The sequence below is a fragment of the Alligator mississippiensis genome, chromosome 5 (genome assembly GCF_030867095.1).
Source record: "Alligator mississippiensis isolate rAllMis1 chromosome 5, rAllMis1, whole genome shotgun sequence".
In the NCBI taxonomy this organism is placed as follows: domain Eukaryota; kingdom Metazoa; phylum Chordata; order Crocodylia; family Alligatoridae; genus Alligator; species Alligator mississippiensis.
The window spans coordinates 23,214,389-23,238,383 of record NC_081828.1 but is presented as its reverse complement, the minus strand read 5'-3'; the positions used below and the strand labels follow the sequence as shown (position 1 = coordinate 23,238,383).

General features: G+C 41.4%; 1 protein-coding gene across 2 annotated transcripts in view; it reads right to left on the bottom strand.

Moving 5' to 3' along the window:
• Window positions 1–9,341: 9,341 nt before the first annotated feature.
• ST6GALNAC5 (ST6 N-acetylgalactosaminide alpha-2,6-sialyltransferase 5) overlaps window positions 9,342–23,995 on the bottom strand; it is a 103,315-nt gene continuing 88,661 nt past the window's right edge. Inside the window, exons 4-6 of one of the 2 annotated variants that reach the window (XM_059727962.1) lie at window positions 21,177–21,218; window positions 19,217–19,324; window positions 9,342–10,837 (exon numbers count right to left, since the gene is read on the bottom strand). In XM_059727962.1, coding sequence (XP_059583945.1) covers window positions 10,606–10,837; window positions 19,217–19,324; window positions 21,177–21,218 — 382 coding nt within the window. In that variant the 3' untranslated portion in view covers window positions 9,342–10,605. The remainder of the gene's footprint in view (window positions 10,838–19,216; window positions 19,325–21,176; window positions 21,219–23,995) is intronic. The other variant, XM_006262626.3, reaches the window with a different exon arrangement.

The window sequence follows — 23,995 nt, the reverse complement described above, 5'->3', positions numbered from 1 at the left end:
GCTGTGAAAGCAACAGTGTTTTTCAGAATTTGTTTCACTTGCAAATGCCTCAAAATTAGTGGTGGTTTTTTTTTCCTCCTTAAGGGGAGATTGTTTGATGGAGTGGTTAAACTAGAAATGCTTTTCAAGTCTTTTTCCGCACCTTTATACATGCAATTTCACTTCAGCTTTCCACATGATGTTTTATTTCTCTGCCTCCCATCACACTCTTTTAGTCATTCATTCATATATATATATATATATATATATATATATATATGGGGGGGGGAGTTTAGGGTTGGGTTTTTTTTTCTTTCAGTAGAGACAAGGAGACAAAGATTATATCAGCAAAGGCGCTTCAGCCATAGCCTGTACATGCTCCCTGAACTAAATGTCTCTCAGTAAAAGGAACCTTTCGGTTGCTATAACTGCATGCATACTGGGACTTTTGCTGGCAGAGCTATCAGTGAGGGTGATAACCTTTTCTGGTCTCTAGCTGATTAAACTTTCAAGCTTATGGGCTTAGTTAGCTGAGCCTTATGGTCTGCTCTGAAGACTCATGGGTGTCCTATTCCCTATTTTGAAAACCTGTTGCAAAAGGGGTTGCTATCATTTATTAGGCTCTTGATGCACTGTGTGTGGCTGGTGTTACAATAGAAACTTGCAGTGTACCATGTGTTTAATACAAAAACTGTATAGTATTTAGTGGAGCAAGTGCTAGAACCCACATTCCCCCTACCAAGCGAATGCCTTAATTACTAGATACAGTGTCATGCTCACACTCTTCAGCCCAACAAGCATTTGATTATTCTCTGTAAAGAATGACAGCTTTAGTGGGAGTGAATGAGACAACCCACCCTTTCCAAAGCCAGAATGGCCTGTCTCCTGGTGGATAGGATATTCAGGGGCCTAGGAGACTTGAGAATGAAAGGAGAATCCCTCTTCAAAAAAATGGGGGAAACTAAACTGCCCTACCTTCCACATCCTGAGCAAATTCCCTAATAACTAAACAACTTTGCTCATGTTTTATACAGAACCTGATGTCATACATGCTCTGTTATGCATACCTAGCAGATTGAGACAAGAGATGTGGAGGAATCCCTAATGTATGAATCCTTACAGAACTTCGGCACCACCACAGAGTGCTGCTGTGAACAGTTGAGGCATCTTGGAAGGGGGTCACAAAAAATTAAACCCAGTCCTTTAGTGGACAGATAGGGAATAACTAACCCAGAGAGTAAGTAAGTTGTTGACTGATATACTGAAGCATGATGGTAAGGATGTCTTCTAAGGATCCAGTGTGATGTGCTGGATAGGGCTCTGGCTTGGGACTCAGGACATGTTCTAGTCCCAGTTCTGCAACTGGCTTACTTGGTGACTTTTGACTTTGGCTAAAGTCTGTCCTTTGGTTTCCCATTGTATAAAATGGCAATACTGATACTGTCCTTCCTTGTGACATGCTTTGATATATATTGAGGAAAAGCACTTTCTAAGCTTTAGGCATTATTAACCATCCTTCAATGGTTTTATTAACTCTACCAGCTCAGATCAAGTTTAGTTACTTGGTAAATTCTGTATCGGTGATTTTCAAGGGGTATATCTCTGCAGTTAATAAAATATTTTCTGTGACTAAAACTGTGTTGCCTTTGGCTTTCACTAACCATCTCCATGTCCTTCTGTGGCAAGAAAAAGGAAAATAGGAGCATCTAATTTACAATATGATTTTTACAGTTCTGTTGGTCTCCTCTCATTTGTTTCTTCTCTAAAAAAAAAAAATAGCCCCACTCTTTGTACTCTTTCTTCATACAGGAGGCTTTCCATAAGTTCTTATTGCCCATATTTCTTATGCTCTTGCAATACCCTTTTTAAATGAGGTGACAAAGAATTAGCAGCAATTATTGTATGTGTGAACCCAGCACTGACTGACCGGAAAAAGGAAATACAGGAATTGGGCTGATGTGGAGTGTGGCATGTTCTGGTTTTACCCACAGCCTTTTGAATGCTAATAAGCAAAAAAGACAAGTTATCTCAGTATTCACCTATGAGTGTGGCATGAGCACATAGTAGATCTGCACCAAATCATGGGTGCAAATATGTTACAGGGAGTGAGTGAAACACACCCACTTACTTGTAATTTACCCTTTCAAAGGGCTTGCCTTTAGCATTAGATAACAAAACACAAACCTCTCGGGGCTCTCTTCAACTTGGCTGTTCCTAGGGTGTTCCTTACAGAACTCCTTGCTCTTCATTCGCTCTGCTTGCTGCGAGTTACTTAACCCTTTTTATTCTTCTAGATTATAGCTAATGGGATTCCTCTGGCTACCAGAGTGAGTCACCAGAGTCCAAGAAGCCAGTTGCTCACAACCTGAGATGACTTGGAGAGTAAGTGAAAGTGGGCAATAAATCAAATGTTCAAGAATATGTTGTTTGGCATGCAAAAATAATGCTGCTTTTCCTATCATCTAAGTGTCATAAGTGTTGGCACTGGCTTCACTGGCAGCAAATGAGACAGCACCTCCCCCCCCCCCCCAATCTAGAGCAGTGGTTCTCAATCTATTTGCCACAGTGGTTGTGGATGTGTTATGTGGGTTACACCCACACAACTTACTTCTTGTGAATCCATTAAAAAACTGTTTTAACAGGATGTCACATGGGCTGCTGACTGGCCCGCATGCAGCCCATGGGCCATGAGTTGAGAACCACTGTCCTAGAGGAACTTGATTTTGCAGCTGCTTAGAGAACTCCCGTTGGTCTCTGTAGCCCCCCCTGCATAAACAGCAGCTCTTAAACAGGGGCCTTATTGCCAAAGGCTTCTGAAAGATATAACTTTGTATCATCTGCTTTCCTCATTTGGTTTAAGTGGGCATCTCTCCATGTGAAATTAGATTGAATAAACTCCAGCACACTTCAGGTCAGATATTATTGCTCCCAGGCACAGTATTTACGCGTGTGCCCAAAACCACAGCATGTTGAGTTGGGGCTCAGCCTGCCAGCCTGGGGCTGCTCTGACCTGGTTCAATGTCCTGCAGAGGGGCTGGCTGGGGCATGAGGGTGCTTCAGTGCTGAGCTAGTCAGCAGGCAGCCCCCATACTGAAGCACCCTTGTGCCCCAGCCAGCTCCATCAGTGTGTACAGGTGCGCTGCAGTGAGCTAAATAACACTCCCAGAGGATAGTACTTGTGCTGGGCAGTGCTATCCTACGGTGGTGTTTATTAGTTTATGTATAGATGCTGATGTTTTACTGCAGAGCTAATAAGGCAATTCCACAGTAAACATCTCATGTAGATGTGCCCAGCAGGCATTTATTCTGACCTTGTTGCAGAGGTTAAAGAAGCAAGCAAGCAAACTTCTCACTCTTCTGTCCACTGTGCAGTCCATCAACTCTGCACATCTGAGTGCAGAGCAGAGGTAAAAAAGGGGATCACTTCCAAATTTTTCAGATGCCACCATGCTACAACTCCTTAAGAGCAGTGCAATGCCTGAACTATTACAGAGAGCATCATCTTCCAGCCCTTCAACTGCATCACTGAACTTCAGTTTTATATGGCCAAGCTGGCACTGCCTGGTCCCTTCATGTTCACATTTCCCCATTACTTTGGATGTGTTGAAAACATGTTTAGAGGACCTAGTAGCAAGGTTTAATCTTGAATGGTGTGAACACAGCTATTTCCCTCCCCCTTCTTTAACTCTGTTGTGCTCCAGTACAGAGCAAGTCTTCACCATGCTGTTGACTTTTCCAATTGTTGTTTTAGACTTCCTATGCATTTTTAAAAGAGTCTATTACTCCAAAGAGCTTTCCTCATACACCATTACATTTGTCATACCTTATATCTGCTGTGCTTTGCAATAGAGAGCTGGAAATTCAAGTGCATCTGAATTTTATTTCCTTTCAGGAATGGTTCATAGTGCTGATTCCTGTAAGATCCTTTTTTTGTTACAATTTACTGATCTTCATATATTTCTGTTTAACTGTTTCTGTACCCATTATATTTTTATCTTTGAGCAATGATTTTTAATTGAAATGGAAAGTGGGTCTTTTTACATCAAATTAATTATTTAAATCAAAGCACTTAGAGGTGATTATCATATTTTATTATTTGAAACTGTTATTGGTAGATAGATCCCTATTCAACATGCAATACTAGTACAGCATGTAATGTGTAAAATATTCCCATGGCAAATTCCTGTAGTACTAAGAGTCTTTGCCACTGAAGCCACTACTATTTTTAGCTCTGTGAGATCCAGCCTATTTTAGGTGTTTACCTTGCAGAGTGATGACTCCCATCATACCTAAGCGGCTATCATCAATTTATGTTGAGACAAAAAACATTGCTCCCTAAAATCCACAAACAAGGGAACCCAGACCTATAATATCCTATCCAGCTACGGAACCCTAACTGGGGAAGTATCGGGTTTAATCGAATCCATCCTAAAACTTCTTAGGAGACTGAGTTTTCTCCAAGGCACAACAGACTTTTTCTATGAAAATTTAAAAACAGACCACCTTCCCAGCAATACTCTCTTAGCCAGCAGGGATGCTCCAGCTTATATACTAACATCCCACACCAGAATGGCATCCAAGCCTGCCTTGCATATCTACAAGAGCAAGATTACAACTCAGAGTACAGACTTCAAGATATTACTGAACATATACACTTAAGCCTCACATACAACAACTTCAGTTTCAATAACCAATACTTCCTCCAGAACATGGGCACAGCTTTGAGCATCAAAATGGCCCCACAATGTGCCAACGTTTTTATGGCCCACCTGGAAGAACTCAAGATCCTCAACACTTGCACCATCAAACCCATGCAATACCTAAGATATACAGATGTCATCATTTGGACCCAAAACCTGGAGTGATTGATTCCATTACAAATTCAATAACCATCACCCCTCCATCAAACTCTCTCTTGAATACTCCAGCACCAACATTTCCTTTCTAGACACTATGATCAATATCTAGAATGGTGAAATACAAACACCAAATACAAGAAACCCACAGTCTAACATACATATCTATACAGAACCAGCAATCACCCTAAACACACCAAGAAAGCTGTAAATACAGCCAAGCCCTCTGATACTGCTGAATTTGCATGGAGGAGAATACCTGTAATCATCACCTCAACTCTCGAAAGGGCTTTCACCCAAGAAGCCCTGGACACTCCTTCAGAGAGCAAGACCACACTTTTGAAAGAACCACTTGGATACCATGTGAAAAATTGCTGCAGTACAAAAAGAAAATCCCTATGAATCACACACCATTATGTTATGACATAACACCCTTCCCTGGAACCTACATAGAAAATCCTCAAACAATTGCAACCCATACTAGAAGACCCAATCCTTAAAGAGATCTTTCCAGAACCACCCATCCTAGCTTTTAAAGAAGCACCAAACCACATCAGCCTCATCACCAGAAGTCAACTTCCTGTGGCCCAAAATGCACCGAATGGATCCAGACCATGCCAGGACAAGGAATGTAAAACCTGCTAACACATCTCTACCACTTCCACAATAATCACACCCCACAACAGAACCATAACAATTCCTGGATCTTACACCTGCACCTCCAGAAATGTAATATATCTCATCCAGTGCACTAAATGGAGAAATCAAACAACAACTGCATACCAGAATGAACACACATTGAAATCTGCCAAAGACAAAAATACCCAATTACCTGTGGGTGCACACTTATCACAAGACAACCACTCTCTCTCCAAACCTCTCAGTTTTAATCCTCAAAGTGAACTTACAAAACACCTTTCATAGATGAGCCTACAAACTTCACTTCATAAATCTACTGGATACAAAAAATGGATTAAATATAGACATTGAATTTATGGCATATTATAACCTGCCTGACATCTGATAACCCCAGGTAACTTGTCTGCAATTTGCCAGCTACATTCTATCATCAGCTCAACATTCCTCCTTCCCCACCGCACCTACCCATCTCTCACCTATTGTCTCCCTTTCCCTCTGATCCTCATTGCCACACATTTGCATTTTTACAGACCTGCATTTTGTATATTGACTTCCATTCCACCCAGGAGAGCACACAAACACCACCAGACTCTCCTGATGCCTAGAGAAGGGTGTTTGTGCCCAAAAGCTTGCAAAGAACAATTTTTCCAAATAGTTGGTCTAGTAAAATATATCACATTTATCCAAAGAACCTTGTCTGCCTATGTCCTTAGACTACATGGCTACAACCAACTACCCTTATTTCATTTAGCTAATTTCCCTGTTTTCTGATGTTTCCTTTTTAGTTGTTGGGGTAACTATCTTGTGGGTTAGGTGAGGATCTCATCAAAGAGCTTTATTATATTTACTTTACCTTCAAAGCATCCATCTGAATATTTTCCTCCTAGTCATAAATCCTGATGTCCTTACACCCTACTTGGGTAGAACCCATTGGACACATCCTGACAAGCACGCACGTGTGGCATGTAATGCCGCAGACCTGCCTGCAGTGCCGCAAACCACATGCGTTGCACATGTAGGCATTCACCATGCTGTTAATTTGAAGTGAAGCAGGTTTTTTGACACTGGGAGATCCTGGCGCCAGAAAAACCTGTGCCTGAAAAAGCAGGGCAGTGCACGTGGCAGCAGCGTGTGCCACCTGAAACTGGAGCCTGGCCAGCTCCACCTGCCGACCAGGCCCGCAGGCCGCCATAAAGCCCGCCAAGCCATTTTATCTGGCCTGCGGTGGCAGTGCCGCTGCTGTGGAGCACAGAGCCAAGACGGCAGCAGCAGTGCGGAGCCACAGCAGTGGGGCTGCCGTGGAGTGTGGGGCCGCCGCGGAGCACAGAGCCGTGCCAGCGGAGCTGCGGCGGTGGCAGTGCAGAGCTGCGGCGGGGCCACCGTGGACTGCAGAGGGTGGAGGCACGGGGTAAGTTCCTGTATCTGGGGGCACCTTGGGGCCGGGCTGGGGCAGCCGGAGGCAAGGGGTAAGTTCCCGTGTGGAGCTGGGGGCACCTTGGGGCCGGCCCGGGGCGGATGGAGGCATGGGGTAAGTTCCCATGCGGAGCAGACCCATTTCATTGTCACTTCCCTCAATTTCATTGGTGTCGAAGGTCACGTGACATCACTTCCTGGTGTGATGTCACTTCCTGTGAGGTCTTTGAATATGGCTCGCCGGCCCACTGGGTGATAAAAAGTTCATGATCCGGCCCCACATTCAAAAACGTTGGACACCCCTGGTTTAACAGGAGACCCGAGTTATGTTCTCTGATTTGGTACTATACTTCTAACATGACTTCGAACAAGTTACTTCACCTGTTTCTCAGTTTTGCTATCTCTTAACTATGGGAATAAATAGTACTTGCTTAGCTTTGTAAAGTCCTTTGAGACCTTTGAATGAAAGGCTCTTTTAAAGTGCATGGTATTATTATATTATATCCTAGTGTGGTTAGGCAAACATTTTTGTGATAAACAAATGAAACCAATTTCTCCATACCTGGTTGCAGAGATATTCCCTGTCATGTTCAGTTCCAGTTGCATGTGTCATAACAGAATTATAGTTCTTAAACTGAAAAATTTCTGCTGTAATGAATCTGGGTAAACAAGAGAGAAGTAAATTGGAAGTTCAAATTTAAAATTAAGTATATCTTAAAATTGATATCTGGAAGCCTTGTTTAAAAAAACATTTTTAATTTTTAAGATGTACATTGAAGCTCACAAATCAATAAAAACAGGGAACATCAGACCTAGAATAAGAGCTTAAAAGAGAACGTGACAGTGGTACCTAGTAGCCCTACATCTGTCTAGCCTGTTGATTATTATCACAAATTCATACTGAAGATGTGTTTTTAACCCGACGAGACAAAAAGTTCTTGCCATGTAAATGACCAATACTGTTTAGAACCCTAAATTCATGGCTTCAACAAATTCCTTGGGCAATGAATCTGAATTCTGCATTGCATCCTTAGGAAACTGGTTTTTCATACAACGTGTAATCAGACTTGGAGTTACTGTCAGAGGAACTCACTGAGGCCAAGACTATACCAAGACTTAAAAAGGGACTGTGTGTTTAGAAGGAGACCAAAACCATTGAGAGTTATAATGGTGATTGTTAACAAAAAATTTACATTCAGGATTTAAGCTTCAAGTAATTCTCTGGGTACTCAAGACCTAACTGAGGTGCACATTATCTTCTAATTATTTATACCTTTTTTGGCCTACTTCATACTTTCCACTGTTGGAGACAGGTTATTGGATTACAGGGATCTCAAGTGTGATTCCTGTTTGGCAATTCTTATTTCCCTATCTGCTATAGAGAAGGGTCTATTATAACTGTCTAATCTATTTTTAACAACAATTTGTTAAGGATTTTACTGCACAGACACATACCATGTCCTGCAGCCATAGATTGATGGAATACCTAATACTGCTATATTTTATCATGACAAAAATCCTTTTATTATGAAACTATTAATAAAATATCTAAAAGATAGGCCATTATGGCATCAAAGGAGTCAATGTAATCTATAATAAAATCTTTTACAGTTGCATTAAAAATGACTGGTAAATCAGTTTGACAAAAGTTCATCAACTTGAACAATACATGCTGGACATGCCCCAGCAGCCAGGCTGAAGTGGACATGCAAATGATTATTAGGTTAAAATCCATTCTTTTCTTTCTAAGATTCCTTGAAATAACATGGGTGGGAGACAACACCATCAGTGCAAGGTTTATGTTAAACATTGGGTGAAAATTGGCTAGTGAATGGTTGTAAATAATTGGCAAAGCAGCTTAGCCTGTCCTAGATTAGGATTCAGGTTTTGCATTAGGAGATAGTGTGCAGGACGGAAAAAAACCTAAGGGGGAGGTTTAACATAAAACAGAAGGGCTGATCTAATTTGTACCTCCTGTTAGTTCTTTTACTGCTTCCCTTCCCACCTCTGTGCAGTGACTGTTCAGGTGCACACTCAATGCTCAGTTGGTATAAATAAAGCTATTTCACTTAGCACACCTGTTATTGGACCAGTCTCCCCCACTGAAAACAGCCCAGAAACTTCCATGGGCTGGAAGCTATTCATATCAGGGCTGAATCTGGCCAGTCATTTCTACTTGCTGCGATCTTATTGAGGGCACTGGGTCATAATGGGCTTAAGTAACTCTGAATTTAGCTGCAATCCCATGACGTATTGCAGTTTAGGTTTGAGCTTCTTGGTTTTTAGTGTTTCAGGATGAACCACAAACAATTGCATCCTTCTAATTTTAGTGTTTGTATAATGAATGGGCTTTAGCACCTGAACTATAGTGTTCAATGTAATAAGTAAATTACCCCCAGCAATTACTTTGAAGGAGGAAGTTTTAGTATTTTGAAGTGAAAGGGCAAAACACACTGCAAATGAAATCCTCTTTATTCAGAAGCCAGTTATAATCCAGTAAGACACAATGTGAGTTTCCATATACAGAACTATTCATGTCCACCACTTCAATTTGCTGGGACTAGCACTCTTGAGTGCATTATGAAGAAAGTGCCAAGTTTTTTGTCTTTATCAGGACCATTTCAGACCCAGAGAACTCAATTTACTCAGGATCTTAACTTTAATGCAATCCAGAATCTACAAGGAAAAAGTTGGTAAAGTTAATGAAACAATGAAATGCAGTAAGTTTGGAGTGGCAAGCTGATAAACCACAACTGATATATATTCTTCTGGTTGATGTAGACTGAGATCATTGTGTAAGAAATACCACTGTCTTCTGGAGGGGAAGGCACCTGATCATGTAATTTGAATCCACTTCCTGGCTGTCTTAACAAAGCTCTTAGACCTCCAACATTGACTCCTCTCATTTCCTGATTATTTATACAATGCCACAGATGGTGATGAGGACTAAGAACATAATGCAGTATACCTTGCCTTGCCGCTCCCCCATCCAGTTAAAAAAAAAGAGAAGCCTGATGTCACAGCTGCAAATGTACATTTACATCAAATGGAATTTTCTTTGCCATTTTCATATTAACATGAGCTATAAGAATGTAGAGTCTTAACTAGACCTTCACAAGGGAATGTTCTTGCTGTTAATGACTCCATGCTGGAGTCATTTAAAAAGAAATACAACATTTCCAGATCAAATATTAATTACATGCTAGATAGAATCATATTTTTCAAAGAGAAAACTTCTAAACAAGAAGCTAGGCCTTCCTAAACCATCAGCAATATTAATTTGGGAGTTGACAGATTATGAAAGGTAAATCACCACATAATTGTGAATTAGAAAAATACTGGCCTAGGTTGCATAAAAACCTCTATTAAATAAGTGCTATAAGTTTACACTATGAAAATTCAGGGGCATTGTGCCTTAAAAAACCATAAGGAATTAAATATCTCATTAATGATGTTCAGGTTGCTTTTTACAAATCACATACACATACAGGAAGTCAGATAGCTGGACAATTTATACAGTATATTGAATTAAGATACACTTTGATACAAAATGTCCTTTTAAGTATTCTTTCACAGTAACTTCCTGAATATTGTAGCATTTTCATCCACAATTCCTGTTAACCTTTCTCTTTTAGGCTGGCTTGCTGTTAGCAGAGGTTCAATACCCTGAAGCCTGATACAGTAGGTGATTGTGATTGCAGTCTTGTGCATTCATTCCTCAGAACACCGGTTTAATCTCAGGGTGATTTATAGTAAGTGATTCGGGTTTCCAGTCTGGTTGAAAAAAGTGAATGTTGTAGGTCCGTGCCCAGTTCTCAAATACTCGTTTCTCTGTGATAAAACGATGATGACTGCCCTTTCGTCCCCGCTCATGTGAAATGTACATTGTACATTCATCAGGTCCAAAAGGTTCATAATAATGATAAGGTACTGAAAGATGATTAGGATCCCTGTGGAAGAAAGAAAATAGATGGAAGCCCAAGATGTTCTTTTTACTGATTGAAAAAAGATGTTATCTCTAATAAGCTGATGGGTTCAAATTGTTTTTTGTCCCAGTTAAACTGCATTTCCAGCAGCTTGCCTTTCACTAGCTTATTTAAACAGTATTTGAATAAAGCAAAGCCCTACTCCATCCTCTTCCAGTTAACTAAATAACTATAGGAGCTCAAAAACAAGGCATGTTGCAGTGCTGAACCATGATGCTTGAGAGATTTATATCCAGTTTGTGACTGGTGAGAAGACCTGCAGGGGCATTCGTGGTACAGAACAGGGGAAAGGAGCTGATCCCAGTCACTGAATTCTCTCACATCAGCTCATGTGAACAGCCTTGATGTGGTAACCTGGAAGGTAACCACCTAATTTCATTACAGCCTCCCAGGCATACCAAGATGATGGTTATAACCCACTGATGCTCATTTGATAATCAAGTATAGACCAAGCACACAAATTTAGTATACTATCACCCATGTAATCTCTTTGACCTTGTGACCTCATCAACAAAACTCAGCAGAAAACTCATCCTATAGCACAGGGATGTCAAATATGTGGGTCATAGGCTGGATTGGACGTATGGAACCATATGATCTGGCCCTACGTACTAACTATAGGGCAGTCTGGATTGGGCCATGCCAGAGCCAGTGTGCAGGGTATACCATGCCAGCCCTACTTGTGCTGTGCACAGCGTGTGTAGACAGTCCAGCCCCATGCACTATATGCAGCACATGCTGGCTCTGTGGTTTGCTGTGCACATGGCAACTAGGCCTGGCACAGGACAGATGCTGCATGCAATGTACAGGCTGGACCCAGTGATACATGTGACACAGGGGTCTGCGGCAAGGGCTGTATACTCTGCACTGGACTAGACCCCCTGTGCTGCCTGCAGTGTCAGGTCCAGGCTGCACACCACAGGTAGTACACGCCCTGTGCCATCTGCAGTGAGGCCCAAGGCTGGCATGTGTTGCATATGGCATGCAGGTGGCACTCAGCACCATGAGCACTGCACAGGGTATCAATCCAGGTTTGGTCCACAGACCAGACTAGCAACCTTCCCCCAGCTCATGGGGATGGCTTGACACCCCTGCTATAGCACAACACTTCATAAAGATTTTCTGTGGGAAGGAGCAATTTATTTGGGCCAGAGATCATTTTAACCCTTTTTAACTTGTCATTGATGGCACCTGCTTTTGAAAAGTTGCTTATATTTAAGTCTAATGGCACGATTAATTCATTTTCCAGATGCCTTCCTTGTGTCTCTCTCTGTTGTTTCGAAAACTATACAGATTACCCTCTACACTGCTTTTACTATGGGCCCAGTTAAGTTGGTCTCACAAAAAAGCATCCAAATTAATGTAATTCCGGCAGATTAAAGAGGATGTTATTTGCACTTGTAGAAAAACAAGATCTAGGAATATTTTCTAGCCAATGCGAACCCACCATGATGGTTCTATAGCCTGCCTAGCCCCTCCTGTTGGCTACCTATCCTGCACTGGCATAGTGTTGCAACTTAGAGGAGCCTTGCCTTAACACTAAGTGGTAAACTGGCCTCTTGATAATTGCAGGAACATACTGATGCAGAATCAGGGCTGTCAGTTGTAAACAAGGCTTTAGTATTTTTGGTTGGAAAAGAAAATATTCAGTGCTTGAATTTCATTTCAGTCAAATATACAGAAATATCTATCTGCATTTTGTTTGGGGCCATTATTATTATTTTATAGAATCTGTCATCTACAGAAGTATTTAATTTTTCTGACTTTTCATCTTCTATATTGCATGTATAGCAGTAATGTAAAAAATTGCTGCTGCTTTCCATTTATTCCTTAGATTAACATTTTAATTCAATCAATCTAGCTATCTAATAACACAACCCTGAGATCAATCTTATACACAACCACAATAACTATACAATTACATTTTTGAAAATAAGATTGATTCTGAACTTACTGTACATAACCACCCTGGAACTTAGAGAAATCCATTAATACAGCTATATAAGCACAGTTTTGAATTAAAAAATGGGGCTTATGTATATATGTACCACACATAGATTACTTATCTATCATCAAGTATAGAGTGCTAGATCTCAATTTTAAATTAATTTCACATGCTTTAAGTTTATTATAAAAGGCCCAAGGTATTATAAAGGAAAACAGTCTCCTAGATTAATGTGTTTGTACCATTGCCATAAATCTAACAGGTTATATTTTAATGTGATATTTAAATAGAAAGACTCACAAGATATTTACAGGTATGTGCCTTTGATTTAGAGTGTTGTTCCTTTCCATGAGGCCTGATTTTACCCTGATTTCTCCAGTGTTGTGTAATTCCATTTAAATCAGTGGAAATTCACAGGTATAAAATCAGTGCTGGTAAGAACTGGTCCATGATATCCATATAATAAATGCACTTACTTTGGATTGCACTTGACTTAACTGCTGATGGGCAAATCATGCTATATTTGCTCTAGATTTGCTAGGACTGGCTCTTCCTGGCCTCTTAAACTGTTGAAGGTTGCATTGTATTAAGGAAAGGTAGCCAATTTGGGATTAAGCTACATTAGGACTGGATTAGGCAGAAATCCCATGCCTCCAGGGGAAAGATCTAGGCTATTAGCAACTGACCAGTCCCCGACTATTTAAAGGAGTTAATTCAAATGTATTATTCGGGATTCTGAGTTTGGAAACCAAAAACTTGGAAAGGAAGAAGAAAGGAAGCTGGAAGTATGTCCCCTTACTCTCTCCTTGCAAACATATAATCAGATTAATGTGGTGGGTCTTACTTTTTGCTTTGTTAGGAAGTTTCTATAGCAGGCCAAAATTCCCCATAGTAGGGCAGCCAGCTGTAGCTGGCAAGGTCTATAACTTCTTGGCTTTGCTTTTAATGGGATTTAGATACCTAACGTTAATGACCCCCTTTGTGAGGTTGGCTTTATAGCTACTGCCTAACAATACATTATTTTAGGCCCCAATCCAGTAAGTGACTCCAGTGGGACATCATAGGTACAGATATCTGCCCATGAAATCACTTCCAGGATCAGAGTCTTTTACCCATTCTATATAAAGTTAACAAGCAGAAATGGGTCTGAACCAAAACCATCTGCCTAAACCTGCCAAATTTAGGGGATGAGAACATCCAGATTTAGACTGGAATTTAGGGCTATAAACACAAAGGGGTCTTAAGCATAGCACTATAAAACCTGATTTCATTTTCTCCATACTGGAATTCAAAGCCTTGAGTTAGAGGCTGTGGCTACTTATACAGTGCACAGGAAAAGAATTAGAAGCTTTGGTACCTATACAGTGCACCTAAGAATTAGATCCACAAACAACCAGTACGATGGTGGGGAACTAGGTGGGAGACATTTAAACTAGCCAAAAGGGAATGCTGAGAAGGGAAGTAGGGTTTAGAGTTAAGCACCCAAGACCAGTCAATTTGTTTGCATGTATTTGGGAGGAGAGGAGGATGGCAGCCGTTTTCCCTCATTTTACTCAACAAGTCAGTACTTAAAGCAGTCACCTAGTATGAGAGACTTGGCTAAGAGCCACCTCCATCTCATTTGAAGCAAGATTTGAACCTTGAGGTATGTAAAGTACCTCAGTGACTTAACCATCAAGCAACTGGGTATTCTAAGAAGGTCTCTCATTCTCTCCTGTTAATGCTATTCCACTTTGCGTTACATAATATTAATGAGGAAGATGCCAGACCCAGGGTCTTATAGACAAATCCCCTAACCACCAAGCTATAGTCTCTCTCTGTGTGAAGCTCAGTTTGGCAGACATCCTCTAAAAACACTATGCCTGGCAGGCAAAGGAGCTCTTAGGGTCTCCATCCTGGTGGGCTCTGGGCATGGACCTGCATTGTCCTGCCTATCAGGACTTGTGTGGTTTTGTGCATGTCCCCTGCTAGAATTGTAGATGTTTTATCAGAGGAGGCTGAAGAACCGATGGATTTCAAGCAACTCCTGAGTTAGATGGAACCAAAGCAAAGTTTCAGAGTATTAAGGTCTAAATTTAGGTACCTGCCATAGCAATTAGGCACTTAGATCTCTGTATGGATCTGCCTTTTTATTCCTACTCTCTATTCCTCATCTGAATAACATACGAGCATCCCAGCATGGAGTACCATCAGTTTCAAGGAAGTTAGATTTGGATCTGAACTGTGTGGCTTGGGTTACTAACATATAACCCAAATTAACTGTACCATGTTATCTCCTAACTCTGCAATTAACTTGTGTCACCAGAAAATGAAATGCATGAGTAATTTCTATGAGAAAATTGCTAGCCACATCATTTATTAGCATTAAAACAGATGCTATATTACTACTGACTGATACTGGACATAAATCAGTATTTTGTCAGCGTTAGCATGCATATTAATATCACAGCTGGGAGGAATCTGGGGAAGGCAGTTTGTAAAATATACTATACTTTCCAACTAATAGCCTGCCAGTGCTGTGACACAATAAGCACTTGTACCCAATGTCAATCATTTACTCTTTACCACTTCAATGCACATTTTTCCACAGATGGTATCCACCCACACAGGTACCTGAAAAATACAGCAAATTGTGTCTGTATTAAAAGGAACAAGGCAGAAAAACAAGGCCATCCCATAGCTCTTGCAGTCAACCTCTTCCTTTACAAATTAAAAATTGTTATAAATCAGGCTGATATGCACTCCCCCACTTTGGGTAAGTAATATATACATTTTGAATGGTGACTAAATTATCATTATTCTTTATTATCATGTCAAACAATGGATTTTGTGCCAGAGCTGTAAAGATTTATAGATTATTTTGCCTCTTCTTCCTAATATCCCACTGCTCTCTCTTGTCTTATTTCTCATTGAGGACAGTTTAAATTGTTCCAAGCACCTATTACAACTTGCTCCTGATTATACAGATCCAAATCATGCATCCCCTACTCAGGAAATACTCCCACTTAGACCAAGGAGGATGGACTAAAAGAGATGGGCTCTCATGAATATTTGCCACATGGTTGGGAATATAATGCATAATTCCACCACATACAATTAAGCAACTATAGCTACATAACATTTGCAAGGAGGCAGCTGGATTTTGGGAGAGGGAGGTGGCAAGACCATCACGTTTAGATGTGGCCAAAGGAATAAATTACAGCACTTCCAACACAAATTTCCAAGCAAATAATCACAGGTAGGAAATGGCTTAGCCTCCAAAAAGAGGATCCTCTGTAGGAAAACAACATGCTTTTTTTAACATGGCTCTGAGCTGCCTCTGAAATTGGTGTGTAAAGATTTAGAGTCTTGTTATGCAATTACATTAAGGGACAGAGTACACTCTGGGTGGGATGAACTCCACAGGGTCCATGCAGAAGGCAGCAAATGGTACAGTGCCATCCTCCCTCACCCAGCACTCTTTTGTAACTCACAGCTCAGGGACTTTGGGGCTACTCTCCATGATATTCCCTGATTTGATTGCCTTAAGCACCTGGTTACTACTGCTAGAGGTAACATTAAGCCCCCGTGTCATTTCAACAGATAATACTGAGCAGCCACAGGGGATGCAGGAACAGAAAAGGCAGATCCTATGTTACCAAGCAAGGACCTTGGTTAAGGAGGACACTTCCTCATACTTTCGTAGGGCTGGAAGGGATCTCATGAACAGAGTCAATCTTATTTGTACATTTATGGCCATCAAATATTCACAATAATCCAATCTACAATTCTACTTCCACTGCAACTGCCAACAAAAGCTAATATTTCAGTTACATGCATAAATCACTCAATAAAACTATGGAGTGCTGGCATTAAGGCTGAAACCTTTTCATTCTGCAGCACAAATTCTTTCAGCTAGAATTCTTTTCCCTGCTCTGGTTTAAAGCAATTTGGTTAATGAACTTAAGCTAATAATTTTAACAGAATCAACTATGTGATATTCATGATACCTTTGAGATGTCCTTCACATTACAGATGTGATATTAATTTAGTTCCATGACAGTGATCACCCAGACTCATTACTCAACTAATTAATACTTAAGAAATAATGGGCCACAGTTACAGTTGTAAATTTGGTGGTATGCTAACTCTGTACAGAAATAAAAATTATACTTTACAAATTCCTCATATTTAATACTGATTATTTTGCTGAATAGCAAATAATGCATGCCTGTCTGTATCTATCTGTATAAATATGGGAAACAGATCTTTTTACTGCACATTTGTACTGTACCTGAACTAGAATGTGTTACAAGTATACTACAGAAGCACAGCTTAGATGTCAAGATTTTTCACAACTCATTTCTATGAATCTTTGCTATAGGAATTTATGCAGGTTATCAGTTTCAGCTAACATACTGAATCACTTTTAGTAGTTTGTTAAAATGAATGTTGTTGCCCTGTCTTTGAAAATAAGCACCATGAAGTACTTGCTAGAATATATGAGATTTTAATTAAAGGACTAAAGACAAACCAAATGGTTCATGCTACAGTTACGAGAGCACCAGGTTCTTTTTCAAGGTGTTCTGTGCATGACCTTCCCCAGGCAAAGCCTCTGCAGTCTTTCTAGGCACACTGAAGATATTTTAAATTCTGTTCATTAGGAAGCTGCATTTCCCCTTTACACAAGTAGGTAAATGAACCTTCGTGCTATAATTTGTTAATACCGGCTATAAACATTAACTATGTATATCAATAGCAGTAAATATTATTTCTTGTGTTACAATTTACTATTATGCCATTTGGCTACAATGCATTAATTCTCATGAAGGTTTTACACATGTTCAAAGAAAGACTGCCTTGCTTTACACTGAATTAAAGCATTATAAAGATTTATAACCAATGAAGGCATAAGGAACATTTTATTTACCACTAGAATACAACCATTTCTGGGCTAGGACAAGGCAGCCATTAAAATGGGTGCCAAAAACATTATCATTTTAGAGTAGGAAGTGCACAAGAATATCTTATCAAAGTGATATGACAGAGAAGAAGCAGGCACTTTCAGCAGGAGTTATTTGTGATGCCTGAGTCAGACTGTTTCCTTCAAGAGTTCCCAATGAAATTTGGGATCCCTGGTAGGGACAATCCTTCCTTTCCTTTCCTTTCTCATGTCTTTGTGAAAAGGGATTTAGAAGAAGTTGCAGATTCACTGGCATCTGACAGGGCCATGCCATGAGCGCTTCTGCTCTTGCCTCCAACTTGTGACCTCTGCCCTGTCAATCGCACGTCTTAGCACCTGCACCATACCAACCCCAAGGACAGTTCAAGTTGTAATATATGTCCTCAGTGCTGTTAGGAATTGAAACAAATTCTCCCCAATCATAATTTGGTGTTATGTTCTTGTTTTGCATTTTGTGGGATCTTTACTTCCTACCCTGAACAACTGCAAGGCCTTTAGCAGTTGCTTTTCAAGGCTCAAGGAATTAAAAACAATAAAAGCAGCCTTGACAATGAATATAATGAGCCAAGCTCTCTCTGAAACCTTGTTTTTATTGCAAAGTTGAATGATATGTCATTATAAAACAGACTTCACTAAGATAAAAAAGTTTGCTGTGGAAACGTCAGAGAAATACCAATACTTGGAATGGGGAGTGTGCCAACTTGAGCAAGTAATGAAATGCTGTACTGAACCCCTGTTTTGTTGTGAGCCCCGAGAATATGTCTTTGTCTTGTAAAACAGATCAATAACAGACCTTTTTTTTCCAGCATGATACCTCTGAAGGGTTAACTTCCATTACTGGTAAATTTTCCAGAAACAACAATTATGCTCCCCCCAACCTAACAAAAATCACTGTGCGCCTGCAAAACCACATCTCTGTTTACAAAATGGGGAGCAAACACTTCTAACTATTCACTTTGCAAATTCAGATTTTGTAGGGCCAGGTTAGAGCTCCCTTGTGCTAGGCTTTTTGTGATGGGGGGAAATAAAGGTCTTAATTAGGGCTGCTGAAAAGTTGAATTTAGAAACTAGACAAATTAGAGTTTCCCACCTTCACTGGTGGAAAAAAAAATCTCCCTTCAGAAATAATTCACTTAATTTAAGACTGATATTTTCTGCTGTTTTTTCCAGATTAATTTCATGCCAATTATTGCATTACTCTTAGCTGATAAATATTCAGAGTCTAAAAGAAAGCAAAAAGATGGATTAATTCTCCCTCAGTATGAACAAAAATTTTTAATATTTTATATAACATAATTAAATGCTGTTTGTTGTTTTCAGAACCAGATCTTGGGATGTGTTAATTAATTGCTTTGAGAGGACTGCAGACATGTTTCATGGATAAAAATTAAAGATTCAGATATGTATCTACAATGTTCACCCTTGCTGGCTAATACGCTTCCTGAATAAATCTTACCTGCAGAAATCCGGTGGCACCATGCCATAAACATTTATCCTGTCACAGAGCTCAACTGCGATACTCATTGTGAACCATCCCGTGCTAAGCCAAGTGTTGGATATCTTCCTGAAAGCAAAGACATAATTAAGTTTCCAGGGTGACAAATACTCTTGAGATATCTAAAGTAATTTCTGGGCAGTTTTTTTTCAGTCTTGGGAAAGGCTATGAAAATTAGGCAACGAAAGACTACTCATTCATCACTTAATGAGTACCTTGGTGTCCTTTCTGTCAGTGGACTAATATATTTGTTGTCATTAATTTTGGACACTGTCACGTTAACAGTTAGCTGAACTTTTTGTTGAGTTTACCTTAATTAACTATAGACTCTGTCATTCTGATCTCTTATGATCTTAGCTAGACTGGAAATAATATAGCTACTTGTATTCTAGATGCAAGGTACTGTACTGAGCATGGGAGTTAGGGGTACAGTCTCTAAATTGGAACTTCCTAGTCCTTAAATGCTGGAGGCAGGCTGCAAGTGAGAGAGGAACAGTGGAAAAAAACCCTGGACTTACCCTGGTCAATCTCCCCTTTCAGCATCCACTTTCTGACACTGGATACTGGGCAAGATGGACTGACCCAGTAAATGGCAGTTATTATGGGTCCCACATCACCTCCATCCAGTCCCATATGCAGGGATTGAGATGCCTTGGGGCCCCATGCTACCTTTGCCCAACCCCATGCACCTAGGAGCAGGCCTGCACACCAGATCTAGGACACAGGACCACAGCCTGCAGGGTTCCCATGGGCCAGATGGTAAGGCACCAAGGGCTGAATCTGGCCCACAAGCCAGGAATTAAACACCCCTGATATGTTGGTCCTATTTATTTCAGTGGGATCAGAAGAATCTGACCGACAGAGTTTAATATTGCCAGAATTAGCACATGCTGGATCACAGAGGTACTCCAAATGCTAAGAAAGCTAACTATGTTTCTTAACAAGAAATCTTTCCTCACTGGCTATAGCCACTGCTGTACCTTACCTGTACCACAATGTCTCTTATCGTGCCTAACCTGAGTTAGGGTCTTGGGATACCAACTAAATAGATTTTGGGGATGAATCTAGGCCTCAGACATCGTAGTATAAGGAAGCCTCACCTGGCTTGTTTCCTGGTTTGCTGAATATTTGCAGACTGAAAAGGGTCTTTAAAGGTGACACAGCTTAGTCTTCTCTTCAGGCCCTGTTAAATCTTGTGGTCCAAATCTAATTCCCCTGTAGCAAAACCCCCAGTTTCTTTTTTTTTATTTATTTTAAAATGCATTCCCTCCCCTTCCCCAACCATTTTTTACTTTTTCTCTCCCTCTCTATTCCCTAGATAAGTATAAGTAAGCTAAGATGTAGGATAAGCGTTAACATTTTTATTTTGGTAGCAAGTTTTTGGTTTTGGACATCCACTGTTTTATATTGTATTATTATTAGGTTTGTATTGATTCTTACTGTTGTATATTATATTATTATCATTATTGTATTGATTTTTATTGTTTCATATGGATATTGTATGGTTTAGGCCTGTGTTTGTAAGTGAACCAAAGTCATGTCAAGTTTCCATTTTATATGTCAAGCCTCCATCTTCTGTCCTCTGCCTGGACATCCCCTGTGTTGCAACTGTATGAGTCATGTACCCCTCCCATGTAAATTGGTTCCTGGATGAATGAGAATGATTGATTGAAAATGATTGAAAAACCATGGTAGCAGGCTTCTACTGAATGGCCTGTAATGACTGGGCCATGACCTCACATTGATTTATCCAGGAACCATGGACCTCACCCAGGAACAGAGACAAGAACCCAGCATTTGAAAGACAAAAGACCCTGCAGAACCAGCAACTCTACCATTGTACCCCACCATCACAGACACCTGAAACTGCACATCCCTGCATGTAGCACACATGCTCAGTACACCAGGGGCTGACCCTTACCTGGGCATGCCTTCTGTCACTAGGGTCACACAAGGTCTGCTCCTATAAAAAGGGGCAGTAAAGACAGACCCAGTGAGACGCCCTCTCCATCTGGACCAGCACCATGCCACACCACCTATCCACCCAGAGGCCCTGCTGTCAACCCCTGTCTGGACATCACCTACTGGACAAGGACCCCTTTCCCGCCTGGATAGGTAGCTATCACCCTCCACCCCCTCTTCAACCAAGGACTTGGACTCTGCTTCTCTTCCCCACCTAGACTCCAGCCCTTCCACTGAGTCTCTTTCTCCTGCTGCCATTATGTGTGTGTGTGTGTGTGTATACACCAATAACTTCATTGGGCTGTGTAGTGTGTTGTCTGTGTAATAAAACTGTTATTTGGACCCCTAAATTGGGTTTTGCTTTACTATGGTTTGGCCCTGCTCCAATCTCTGCTCCTCGCCCCTCTAACTTCTGTTTCATTTCTGCCTCTCCTGCTTCTGGCTCACTGCCGCCTTTCAGTCTCTCCTTCTGCTTTTCCTGTGATTTTCTGCTGTCCAGCTCTCTGTTTTCAGGCTTCCCCTGCATCTTCTGTAGTCATCCCCCGTCCCGCCACCCCAGCTTCCCAGCTCCTTGTGGCTGTCCTGCAGTTTTCTCCAGCAGCTGGAGCGTTTCTTCAGCTCCCAGCACCTACTGCCGCTCCCTGCAACTTCTCTAGCTGCCCCAGAGCCATCTTCTGGCTCCACACACCCCGAGCCCCTCTTTAACACCCACACTTTCCCTTAGTCCCATTTTCCCTCTCCCCACCTACATTTTCAGCTTCCCCGTAGCTCTGGAGTTCCAGCCTCCCCGGTAGGACTGGAGTCCCAGCCTCTGTGTCAGCATCCCTCCCCTGTTCTGTAGGATTTGGGCATTGTCTTTTAATCAATTAAGATCAATTAACCTAAAGTTACCCCCAGCCTCAGTTCTTCAGCCCAGGCCCCTCTAGTCTACCGGTTCTAATCCTGGTCCCGGTGACTTTCACTCCCAGCAACTTTCACTCCTTACACTCCTCCTTTCTTACCTTAACCTTACCTCAGTTACCCCAAGCACACACATACACACTGTACCATCCAAGTTAGGAACTTACCTGTTTGTATGTGTAGGTGGGTTGTATGTGTGTGAACTGGTGTGTGTGTGTATTTACATGTAGATATGGCTTTGTGTGCATGATATACGAATTAGTGATCTGTGTCTAACTTTTGGGGTGTATAGTGTATGTGCTTGAATTGGTGATAGGTATGCATATGCCTAGGTTGGTTTGGATGTGTATGTGCCTGAGCTGGTAGTGTGTGTGTGTGTGTATGTACCTAATTGATTTGTGTGTTTGTATATATGCAATTGTGTCACACCCTCCTGTCTAACAGTGCAATATTGAGATCCTGAGAGTTGGCCTAACCCTACAGGGCAACACCCTCATCGATGGATAATAGCTAAATTTAGGTATACAGGTAGCATTTTGGCGTACCTGCACAGACTTTAATTCTTACACATGTCCCCTTTCTCCCGCAGCACATCTTGCCCTTTGAGCATGCTCAGAAGGGAGCCACTCCAGCCACTTATGATCTGTAGTGATCGTATGCTCTCAGGAAGTTGCAGGAACTGTATGAAAACTCCTAAAATATTAGTCGTAGGAAACAAAATAAAGCTACACCTCTTGACAGGTGCTAGAAGAGGACAAGGACAACAAACACTTTTTAGTCCAGTATCTACAGCAGGGAGTGAGCAGCACAGGATCTAGAGCTCCCTCACCCAGGGGAGAGCTGAACCTTCAGTCTCCTATTCTTAATACAGTACTCTAACCACCAGCCCACTGACTAAACTATATAAGCACACTTTCTGTCCCTGCTGTGGAAATTGGCCCCCTGAGCAGCTAAGAAAGAACGATGTTTGGAGTGATGTGGAATGGAAGCTTGAAGGACCGTGGCTTAGAAAGACTGGCCTTGCCCTATGTGGGTTCCTGCTACTTCAGGGGCCACAATCTAGGGCCTTCTCTGTTCTGGTGTAGTAGTTACCTCCCTGAGCCACACTTTTAACTTACTACTCTTCGGGCCCAATATACTGTCCCCTCTTGAAGAGGTGGAGGGAGCCACTATAGTACCTAGCATATAGCCTGGTGGTCAGAGCCCCTCACTAGGAAGTGGGAGATGCACGTTTAAAGCCCCTTCAGGTCATATGCTCATTGACTAATGAGCATAAGACCTACACATATGCTAATCACTGGTCTCTTGAGCTAAAACGTGAGGGGGAACTCTTCTGCAGCTAATACTGAGTTATGCACAATCCTCAGAGGTGGGAGGAAGGTGCTAAAGTTATCCCAAAAGCCACTTACATGGCCTTGCTCTTCCTTTGGCCCCATAAGTTTTGTGCTCTTGGCTACCCAGTGGGCCAGGAAGTGTGGAAGAATCCCTCCCCCAGCGTAATCAATAGCTTGCTGGTCATAGCACTTTGCTGACAAGCAGAGATGAGAGTTCAAATCCCTTCAGGACCTAGGACTCAGGTCTACAACTTCCTGGACACGTACTCCTGCTAAAAGTATCACTACCAGCAGAGGACTGGTGTACTTCATACAGTGGTTAGCTTTACTAGTTCAGATACATGCTGCCCTTTGAATCCTGACGTAATGGAAGCACCTCCTTCACAGCCCTGAGTGAGACCCCTAAGCTTTGAAGAGCAGCAGGAATTCAGACACCCTCTGTTTCCTATTGCTACCTGTAGGCACCTTCCTACAGAGCAAGAGATGATGTGGGTCACTCCTGGGAAACATCTATGTCTCACTGTTGTCCTGTACAGTCTCAGTG